This window comes from Gigantopelta aegis, chromosome 9 (assembly GCF_016097555.1).
Source record: "Gigantopelta aegis isolate Gae_Host chromosome 9, Gae_host_genome, whole genome shotgun sequence".
Classification (NCBI taxonomy): Eukaryota; Metazoa; Mollusca; class Gastropoda; order Neomphalida; family Peltospiridae; genus Gigantopelta; species Gigantopelta aegis.
Genome location: NC_054707.1, coordinates 60031988 through 60044275, shown reverse-complemented (window position 1 = coordinate 60044275; position 12288 = coordinate 60031988). Strand labels below are relative to the sequence as shown.

At 36.6% G+C, this 12288-nt stretch overlaps 1 protein-coding gene across 8 annotated transcripts in view; it reads right to left on the bottom strand.

Moving 5' to 3' along the window:
• Positions 1-8993: 8993 nt before the first annotated feature.
• LOC121381236 (A-kinase anchor protein 9-like) overlaps positions 8994-12288 on the bottom strand; it is a 134965-nt gene continuing 131670 nt past the window's right edge. For all 8 annotated transcript variants that reach the window (XM_041510454.1, XM_041510459.1, XM_041510455.1 and 5 more), the window contains one exon: positions 8994-11819. In XM_041510454.1, coding sequence (XP_041366388.1) covers positions 11639-11819 — 181 coding nt within the window. In that variant the 3' untranslated portion in view covers positions 8994-11638. The remainder of the gene's footprint in view (positions 11820-12288) is intronic.

The window sequence follows — 12288 nt, the reverse complement described above, 5'->3', positions numbered from 1 at the left end:
TAAATAAATCGATGATCAACATAACTGTAAAAATTCAAGAGTTAAATTAAAACACAGTGTAAAGGTCCGTGCAAAACATACAAATATTACAGGTAAGTAAATTAAATTTAGAATAAAATATGTATCTCGGAGAAATTTTAAAACAAGTTCTTCTACCAAATAGCTTTTCTCATTTGCTTAAAGGGACATTCGTGAGTTTGCTACAATTTGTAAGGTGTTATCGACTAACAGAGCCGTTTTAACGATTGTAATTACATATCAAATATATTTTTCTGCATAAAATATGAGTGGCTATATATTAAACGTGTTTCTGATCGTTCTAATATTTGTACTAGGTTAAATTTCATTTTTATTTCCTAAAATATTTGTTTTCGTACGTACGAAATTATTTGAAGACAAAATCCAGTTTGGGCTTCTTTACAATATTAAGACGACCAGAAACACATTGAATATACAAACACTGATATTCTAAACAAGAAAATATATTTAATATGTAAGTTTAATCGTAGAAGTATTCTATTAGTCGGAAACATCTTACAATGCATCAAACTCAGGAATGTCCCTTTAAGATGATTGCACTCCACCACCAAAATACACTGTCAGTACTCACACTGAGGTGGAGGATCCTTGTTCAGAATAAAATAATGTATCAAGTATTTATTACCGATGAAAGCGCGACATAATACTTTAAGAGGACTGCCACGCTTCCAGGACTGGCTTGGAAGAATGAAGCTTGTTCATAAATGCACCGTTCCAATCATGTTGCATAGTTGCAAAGAGATATTGGGTTCATACTGGCAGCTGTGTTTGCCTTTTCATTACCCTTGGTGTAAGTATGACTGGGCACCCAACAAAATGCAAACCGGCCTCGGTGGCGTCGTGGTTAGGCCATCAGTCAACAGGCTGGTAGGTACTGGGTTCGGATCCCAGTCGAGGCATGGAATTTTTAATCCATATACCGACTCCAAACCCTGAGTGAGTGCTCCGCAAGGCTCAATTGGTAGGTGTAAACCACTTGCACCGACCAGTGATCCATAACTGGTTCAATAAAGGCCATGGTTTGTGCTATCCTGCATGTGGGAAGCGCAAATAAAAGATCCTTTGCTGCCAATCGGAAAGAGTAGCTCATGAAGTGGCGACAGCGGGTTTCCTCTCAAAATCTGTGTGGTCCTTAACCATATGTCTGACGCCATATAACCATAAAACAAATGTGTTGAGTGCGTCGTTAAATAAAATATTTCTTTCTTTCCAACAAAATGCAATGTGTTTATTGTCAATGGATAAAAAGACACAATTTCGTATCATCATCTTAATTAACGGATGTTTCAGTTTGTAAAGCTTGGAGACATGAAAGGAAATCTGCACAAATAATATATGTTGATGCCACGAATTGCTTAATATTTTCCAGGGTTTTAATGATTGCGCAGGTTTCGGCAGAAAAAAATGCCGAATCAGGAAATCACATAGAAATGATTGTACCTGATGGAAAAACAGTAGCACAAGCAAAAGAATTCTCATTCCGTGATTCATCCGTACAATCAGTAATGTAACCAGGGTATGGTGTGTTGAATTCTCATTCCGTGATTCATCCGTACAATCAGTAATGTAACCAGGGTATGGTGTGTTGAATTCTCATTCCGTGATTCATCCGTACAATCAGTAATGTAACCAGGGTATGGTGTGTTGAATTCTCATTCCGTGATTCATCCGTACAATCAGTAATGTAACCAGGGTATGGTGTCTTGAATTCTCATTCCGTGATTCATCCGTACAATCAGTAATGTAACCAGGGTATGCTGTCTTGAATTCTCATTCCGTGATTCATCCGTACAATCAGTAATGTAACCAGGGTATGGTGTCTTGAATTCTCATTCCGTGATTCATCCGTACAATCAGTAATGTAACCAGGGTATGGTGTGTTGAATTCTCATTCCGTGATTCATCCGTACAATCAGTAATGTAACCAGGGTATGGTGTGTTGAATTCTCATTCCGTGATTCATCCGTACAATCAGTAATGTAACCAGGGTATGGTGTCTTGAATTCTCATTCCGTGATTCATCCGTACAATCAGTAATGTAACCAGGGTATGGTGTCTTGAATTCTCATTCCGTGATTCATCCGTACAATCAGTAATGTAACCAGGGTATGGTGTCTTGAATTCTCATTCCGTGATTCATCCGTACAATCAGTAATGTAACCAGGGTATGGTGTGTTGAATTCTCATTCCGTGATTCATCCGTACAATCAGTAATGTAACCAGGGTATGGTGTCTTGAATTCTCATTCCGTGATTCATCCGTACAATCAGTAATGTAACCAGGGTATGGTGTCTTGAATTCTCATTCCGTGATTCATCCATACAATCAGTAATGTAACCAGGGTATGGTGTGTTGAATTCTCATTCCGTGATTCATCCGTACAATCAGTAATGTAACCAGGGTATGGTGTGTTGAATTCTCATTCCGTGATTCATCCGTACAATCAGTAATGTAACCAGGGTATGGTGTGTTGAATTCTCATTCCGTGATTCATCCGTACAATCAGTAATGTAACCAGGGTATGGTGTGTTGAATTCTCATTCCGTGATTCATCCGTACAATCAGTAATGTAACCAGGGTATGGTGTCTTGAATTCTCATTCCGTGATTCATCCGTACAATCAGTAATGTAACCAGGGTATGGTGTCTTGAATTCTCATTCCGTGATTCATCCGTACAATCAGTAATGTAACCAGGGTATGGTGTGTTGAATTCTCATTCCGTGATTCATCCATACAATCAGTAATGTAACCAGGGTATGGTGTCTTGAATTCTCATTCCGTGATTCATCCGTACAATCAGTAATGTAACCAGGGTATGGTGTCTTGAATTCTCATTCCGTGATTCATCCGTACAATCAGTAATGTAACCAGGGTATGGTGTCTTGAATTCTCATTCCGTGATTCATCCGTACAATCAGTAATGTAACCAGGGTATGGTGTGTTGAATTCTCATTCCGTGATTCATCCGTACAATCAGTAATGTAACCAGGGTATGGTGTCTTGAATTCTCATTCCGTGATTCATCCGTACAATCAGTAATGTAACCAGGGTATGGTGTCTTGAATTCTCATTCCGTGATTCATCCATACAATCAGTAATGTAACCAGGGTATGGTGTGTTGAATTCTCATTCCGTGATTCATCCGTACAATCAGTAATGTAACCAGGGTATGGTGTGTTGAATTCTCATTCCGTGATTCATCCGTACAATCAGTAATGTAACCAGGGTATGGTGTGTTGAATTCTCATTCCGTGATTCATCCGTACAATCAGTAATGTAACCAGGGTATGGTGTGTTGAATTCTCATTCCGTGATTCATCCGTACAATCAGTAATGTAACCAGGGTATGGTGTCTTGAATTCTCATTCCGTGATTCATCCGTACAATCAGTAATGTAACCAGGGTATGGTGTCTTGAATTCTCATTCCGTGATTCATCCGTACAATCAGTAATGTAACCAGGGTATGGTGTGTTGAATTCTCATTCCGTGATTCATCCATACAATCAGTAATGTAACCAGGGTATGGTGTCTTGAATTCTCATTCCGTGATTCATCCATACAATCAGTAATGTAACCAGGGTATGGTGTGTTGAATTCTCATGAAGTGTTGTTTATAAATAACTGGATCTGTGCGATCTTCCTTCAGGTGTACAAGTTCGAATACAATTTTGGATGGTTTAATACACCATGGTGGCAAAACAAAATGTGAAGGCGTTTCCGAAATGTTGGTTAAATCAATGTTGGAAAAGGATTCGGAAAAACACAACAAAAATACCTGCTCATAATTCGAAGATTAAATGTGCAAATGGATTCCAGCTTCTCATAACATAACTTTATACATTTATTATCAAACATTGCATTATGTGGTGAATATTTTGGCATTGACTTAATTTTGACATACCGACATACGACATACTGCAATGCAAGACAGACTAATTATACAAGCCCCTGGTTGTGTATAGGATCTAAGGCGGACATAGGTATCCATTTCCGTCCCTCCTCGAGATGACAGGCGTCAGTTTTCCTATTACACATTTTAGAATTACATGCATTGCGTTTAAACCATGTAAGCCATTAATCAAAATAATAAACGTTTGCCATCAGTACACAACAAACTGGTATTGTGCATAAATTCAATTGTTATGCATTTCTTACTTTTTCTGCTGTTTCTCATCAAAACGTGGGACATTTTTTTAATCATCCAATACATGATGTATACACAAATTATACATCATAAAAATGCATTTAAAAAGTCTTACTTTTATCAGCATTTGGCAAGATGAATTTTACTTGTAGAATGCAGGAATTTGCATTTCAGAACATCTAGTTTTTAAACGTTTCGTAGGGAGCATGCCTCGATCGGACATACCAACTCCGCTTTCCAAAGTGCATTTGCTTCCGCTGTGTCCGACTATGTAGAACGTTGAACAACAGTTGACATCCAATAGCCGATTATTAATTAATCAATGTGCTCTAGTGGTGTCGTTAAACAAAACAAACTTTCTTCTTGAACAACAGCGATCTGTAGTTGCAATGCTATCTGTAATTGGGCTTTAGTGGTCATAACATTCATTGATAACAACCTCTTGTTAACTAGGACATTGCACCATCATTTGAACTCCAAGATGGCCATCAAAATCGCTGCCAAAAGAGAACAAGTGGCCAAATCTTGCCTTCTACTTTAACCCAAACAATCAAGTTTTATTTTAATTACAGATTCCCAGAAAGTACCAAATGACCAGTGATAATGAATGTTTCACACTTTATTCAACCTTCAAATGTTCATTGTCCTCGTTTCCACTATTTAAGTCCACTTCTTTGGTGAATCGGTTGCTGCAAATGTCTGTTCCTTAGCAGCTATAGAAACCTGTACACGATAGCTGTGTCACATTTACATTTTGCAGTTAAACAGTGTGTTTCGGTGGAACATCCACAACGAATCAGCATCATAATTTCAGGAGGTTTGACACCAGATGGAAGAGTTACCGGAGACATAGTTGTCAATGCTTCATCTCTTGACCAACCAAAATCTGTTGGGTCTGCATCGTGTGGGTCCTGATTTTCACAAAAGGCTGCTGATATCAGTCGGAGGGATTTCATCTTCGGGGTCTGTGTCAGGTGGGTTTTTTCTATTCGTTTCAATCACATTCGTACCTAACATCTGACAGACTACTGTATTTATTAGTGCCATAACAAGCAGCAACAAATTATGTGGCTTTTTCTATGATATCATCCATATTGGAACTTAAATCCTCAAGTTTAGTAAGTTTATGTCCTTTAGAAAGAACTTTGATGACTGTTCCTTTTTGGATACCCCACATCATAGCCACAGTGTCACAACCTGAAATGGTATGGGCTACTAGCAAACTTAGTGCAGTTAATTCATGCAGTTGTTCCAATGTCTATTATAGTTCTAGTCGTACTAGTTCCTTCCATCAGCAAATCACATGACAGTTTGCTGCAAACGTAATAATACACCAGCAAGATAAAACAACTGTGTCATCTGAAATAACTTTAATGCAGTTTGCCCCTTGTAACAGCTGCCATCGTTTGCTGTGGAATTATCACATCGGCTTCTCGGTGAATTGTTTTATTGTCTTCTCTTTGTATGAAAAATCCTCTGCAATATTCTGTTGGAACTGATTTGGATCCTGTTACAAGAAGATTTGTAGTGGTGGAAGCGGAGTTCGTGGAAGTAGTTTATACTGCCTGCTAACTTTGATTCTTGCACGGCTATTCCTGGTACCACTCTTGATGCTGTATGGATGGTAACAGTGAAAGACAAGATAAACATCCATCTCATGCAGTTTATTAATGATATAATTCACGTACCCATCTACAAAGTCTTGCATATTGCCACTTGTTGACCAATGAATAATTCACAGTACTGAACAGCCATCAATGGCGGTGACTTAAGGTGTTTGCGAGATTCTAATGGAAACGTCAACTTGCAGGCTTTCTTCGTGGTTGACTTTGTCTTTGTTATATGCATTTTATTGTCGTCTCCAAAGAGCGCCGTTGGGAGCCAACTCGTACTGCAAGATTTCCTGAAGACTTATGTCACGTCACTTCATCAGAGCCATGTCAATGTTGAGTATTCCATTTGAATTAACTTTGACGTGCTTCTTGCTAGCAGCCATCGTCAACACCCTTTTAACCAAAGAACCATAGAAGCAGTCTGACCAGCTTGCTTCATATATTTACATCTGATGTTTTCCAATGGTGACTGCATCGTCAACATTTACTGTAGTAGGACATATTGGCCCAGTGATAATGTTTACCAGGGTTGTGGGATGACGTTTTGTGTTTAAGGGGTCCATGCATGTGGCAAGCTTGTCCTTGATTTTCTCTCTGTCCTTTCTATCAGATTCTCTGCAAGATAGCATTTCCTCCTTGTAAGTTCTGACTAGTATAGAATATTTGCTTGCATTTCTCATATCTGCTACATCTTTGACGACTTGAGAGAAGATGGATTAAATGTTATGCCAATGATTCCACCTGGTCCATGGCCATATCTCATGAATGTTGTTTTAATGAACATGTCTGACCGAATGTGTCATTCAATAAAAAAAAAACCTATGTTACGGTTGATTTAGAAAGTAATATATGGTTAATTTTTTGTCACGGTGGCCATTTTGGATTTAAATGATCATGTAATGTCGTATTTACCACAATTTTGTTATAAATTAATATTATGATCCATTGTGTCCAATCATTGACATGATTGTTTTGGTTATTTCCAATATTTCCCAGGAAGTATCTATTTTCATGTTTAACAGTCATACTGGTGGCCATCTTGGATTTAGATAATGGTGCAATGCTTTGATTAGCTAAGGGCACTTAAAACTGAATTCCTTGACTCTTAAAACCAACTCATAGACCTCAAACGTTTTATTCTAGGTGATGTAGTATTCGAGATATTGCAATTTATATGTTTCGGTAGCCATCTTGGACGCCATCTTGAATATTTTAAAATGCTCAAGGGTGCAAAGTTTACACACCCCGGATTCTCAATCAGTACCCATCAAAGTACCCACAACAATTGTGGGTGCAAAACCCACAAAGAACTAAAAATGTGGGTTTACCGAACTGCAACTACATTTGGCGTTGCAGTTGTTGCCGCCATCTGGCGTAGCTTTGTGCTAGTGATGTCTAGACCCCTTGCATAATTTACTGCACAGAACCCTGTGCACCTCCAAATCATGAACGTTATCTAGAGGGTGCAGTAAGTAATGGGAGCTTATGTCACAACTCATGTAGATAAGGGGCGAGACCTAGCTCAGTGGTACAGCGCTCGCCTAATGCGCGATCGATCTAAGATCGATTCCCGTCGGTGGCCCCATTGGGCTATTTCTTGTTCCAGCCAGTGCTCCACAACTGGTGTAACAAAGGCCGTGGTCTGTACTATCCTATATGTGGTATGGTGCATATAAAAGATCCCTTGCTGCTAATCGAAAAAGAGTAGCCCAGAAAGTGGCGACAGCGGGTTTCCTCTCTCAATATATGTGTGGACCTCAACCATATGTCTGACGCCATATAACCGTAAATAACGTGTCGAGTGCATCGTTAAATAAAACATTTCCTTCCTTTAATTTACACTTAATTTTTTTCCCCAATTTGTTTTTATTTGAGATGGTATGGGTTTAAAATGTAATAAATCATGTTTTTATATGAATATTATTTTTATTATTTATGAAGTTACATGCCAATTCATCGGTTCCCCTTTGACGCAAACGGACACTAGTCTCAAAATTAATTTCTGCCTCAGTAAATATAATAATAGTGTGTGTGTGAGAGAGGAGAGAGAGAGAGAGAGAGAGAGAGAGAGAGAGAGAGAGAGAGAGAGAGAGAGAGAGAGAGAGAGAGAGAGAGAGAGAGAGAGAGAGAGTGTGTGTGTGTGTTATATGTGTAGGTGTGTCTGTATGTGTTGTTTAATTTGGATATTGTAAATTGCTACAGTAGTAGGCTACTAATAAAACAGATATCAAAAGAAAATTAAATATGTGAAAAAAATAAAGACAAACATTTTACCAAAATATAGGATGTACTTTTTTTTTTTTATCGTATTACAAAGCAGGCAAGTTTATTGTTTATTACAGTAATCCGTGTACGGTTATGTCATGCACGTCTTAGTGACAATACTTTAGATATGGGGCCTAATTTACTAAACTCTCGCAATTTTGCGATCTCGGCCAAGAGACCTTTGTGAATCAGGGGCCTAATTCACAAAGGTCTCTTAGGTTCTGCTGGACAACAAAGTATCATCTTTGAAAGTATTTTAGCATTACCGTAACTGCAGTCAACACATAAAAATACACCACTAAATAATAACTTTATGCTAATATATGTTAGTATGGAGTTTAACACTAGTGACCGGCCTCGGTGGCGTCGTGGTTAGGCCATCCGTCTACAGGCTGGTAGGTACTGTGTTCGGATCCGAGTCGAAGCATGGATTTTTAATCCAGATACAGACTCCAAACCCTGAGTGAGTGCTCTGCAAGGCTTAATTGGTAGGTGTAAACCACAGTGATCCATAACTGGTTCAATAAAGGCCATGGTTTGTGCTATCCTGCTTGTGGGAAGTGCAAATAAAAGATCCCTTGCTACCCGTTGTAAAAAGAGTAGCCTATGTAGCGACAGCGGGTTTCCTCTAAAAACAGTGTCAGAATGACCATATGCTTGACGTCTAATAGCCGATAAGATAAAAAATCAATGTGATCTAGTGGCGTCGTTAAATAAAACAAACTTTACTTTAACATTAGTGATTTCGGTGGGTTAATTAAGTAGAGTTTCATCTCTCCATTACTGAAAAATAATGGAGCGTTGAGACAATACTGTGACGTCACAGGTGTATCCTAGCGGACCTCGTCTCCATTATGTTTCAGGAATGGAGAGTTACTCGGACATTCCCCTATACGTCATGGACTAACAAATAAAACAAGTGACCACAACTTTAGATCAAAATAATATTTTATTCAGTTCATTTAACTATTTGAATAAATATTACCTGACATAATAGCAAAATATATATTGGTCCAGAAGGGTTACATTAGTTTACATGATGTATATGTATCACAGTGAGGTAAGATGGATTATTTGAAAGCCAAGAAAAAACAAAAGAAAGATGTGAATCATTCTAGGCAAAATGGTGAAGAATCATAAACAACTATGGATGAAATACAGAAACTTGTTAAATTACTTGATATATTCAATTACATTTTTTACTCATAAAAAAGTATTCAATAAATAATTTTCATATATTATGTAATAAGCATATATCGTAACCAATGACAAATATCCACGGATGTACATGTACTTTATAATAAGATTTGTTTTTAAAACTAAAGATTACCGGTATAACAACAAATATATTGAACATAGATTGCAAAATAGCAAAATAGCATGATATAGAGTTCATTATAAAGAAAATATTCCTCAAGCAAATTCTGTGGATTATGATCCCGAGCCTATCCATTGAATGATATGAGCCTGTGAATAATAAGAGCTAGCATATATCTGCAAAATAAAATAACACAAATTTACAGCATATCCATCATGTCAAGGGGAATAACTACAAATCTATTGAAACAAAGGAAGCTCTGAGTTATCCCTCGATACAATTGATCATAAAACGCCCCCAATACCAAAACAGAAATAAATTAACCTTCTTCTTGAAAAGGTATTGATTAAAAATGAAACTATTAAAGATAAAATGGTGCATAACTCTAAAACATATTCAGGCTAGTGGCTCCTCTAACAATCCTATGCTAGAACATAATTTAAATACAAGACAAAAACTAATCCATTCTGCTTTACCAATAGAGCGAGTGCCAAAAAAATAACCAACGGCATTTGATGAAACAAAAAATATATATTTTCAGAACAGTCAAAAAGGTCCATTTAGTTGGTTGTTTTCCATTTTACCACTCACTACACAAAGACACCATGCAGGAAATAATCAGTATATACCCTGTAAATAGAGTATTTTATACTATGGGTCATTAATCGTCAATTTATTCAATGTATTCAGTTATATGGATGCACAGTAATTAATACTTTATTACAACACAAAGAGATCACAATAAATACCCCAATGAGAATTGAAAGAAACAAAATTATTTGTAGGTAACAATTTATGTCATATACATTATTTTTTGTGTACAACAAAAGTAAGTATACAGCTAATGCAAAGGGCACTAATAAACCCAGGGTACCCAAACAAATACGTAACCCACTGTAGAAGGAACCTACATATTCACCCATCTAATACTACTTTATTCTGCTCGTTTTATAACTATAAATCAAAGAACCAATTTTTAAGTTATAAAGGTTATATTCATTGATTTCTTGGAGATGTGCAAGTCAGAAGTTGGACACTGAACACGGCTCTTTTTCTTATTTTTAACGATTAGCGAGAAGATAGACATTAATTAAGCCTTGTAATTATGTTGGTCAATTAACTTATTAGCTAGAAGGTAAACCTATAATTCAACCCTGAAATTATGTGCAATTGACGTTTACACCATTAGTTCAAAGAGATCAATTGGACCTTAACACAAGTCAAATAGTACTACATCTTTATCACACATATAAATTTATTACACAATAATATCTTTAACAGATGAATACTCAAAAAATGCTTGGTAACATTAGGGACAATATTATTGCATATAGAGTAAAATCGCTTTGATTTGCTTCATATATTTATTTCACTAACAAGCAAAACACTAGACACATAATACATTTTCTATTTTCATTTTGTGAATGACTGAATTTGAATGTAGTTCTGCTTGCACCTCCTTTGCATTGTTTAATGATTCTTTGAAAAAATAAATTAACTGTACAACAATCACAGCTGGCTTGAACCTCTGAACTTGTATGGTGAGTTACCTCTGTGGTTGCCATAGGCAACAGTGTATCATCGATACCAAAACCCTCTTATTAGGTACACAGTCTACATTATAGATGCTTTGAAGTCTAGATAATATGGATGATTCTATTGATGCCCATGACCAAAATGTTGATCCATTAGTGGATACCAAAACAGTGCCATTGTGTACATAGTCCAAGGAGAACTTGCTACAAAAGCTGGACGATTTCATTGATGGCCACATTCAATACTGAATGTACATGTTGACAAGGCCGAATGTTGTGCCAGTTTAGACTGGTTCTATGGATGCAAGTGACTAACGTCTGATCCTTGAGAAAAAACAGTCTGGAAAAAACAGTCTTCTTTTGGATGATTCTACTGATGGCTACATTCAGGACAGGACATAATCCTTCTTGAGGCAGAACTATTAAATAAAGCTTGAAAGCAAAATAAAATGGTAATTAGCTGAAAAACGTCTGCAAGCTACCTCAAATATCAGGTTAAATCCACTGCCACACTGATCAAAGATGTCACATTTTTGCCATGTTCATCAAGAATAAGAATAAGTTAAATTCTCCACATTTAATTCATGTATCACTTAAATCCTTCTGCCAAATAGATCAGGTATCAAGTTCATTCCAGTATTCAATCCATTCCATGTTATGCCATGTAGATTAAGAGTCAGCTGGTACAAATGGCAGTCCACAGAAGTAACGTTTTGTCTGTACTACCTCCACGAAGAGTCTCTACTGAGTTTCTGTCCTGATCTGGCACTTGGCACAAACCTGCCTAACCTCGTCTCGAGGTTTTCCAACCTCTGAATAAACTCATCGTTAGCAGACTCTTCCTGGGGCTGGGGAAGGTCTTGGTCATTGGAAGATGGATGTTCGAGGTCTCGAAGAAGTTGTCTAAAATAAAGGATCAAGAATAATTATATAATTTCTGCTATGATACGACTTACTAGATTTTGAGTAAGGTCACTAAAAAATTAATTTTTATCCTTTAAAATGATTTCATTATGGATGACTGATACTGATAAATATGAATGCAAATTAATTATGTGCATTTTAAAGTATATTATAATATAGTTTGTAATTATAATAATTGTTTTCATTTTGAGGCAATTTATTATGTATAATAATCAAACATGAAATAGCATCACAAAGTTATAAGAATAAAATATGAAAAGCAATTATTATATTAACAGCAAATTAAAATTACAGGTATATTTTAACAAAAAACAAAAAGACGAAATGAACACCTATATTGTATTTTTAAGCTGCTCAATGTTTATCATAAATAATAAATATAACTGTATGTATATTTTTCCCATTGAAACATTTAAATTAACTATAAAAAATCCCCCACGAGACACTA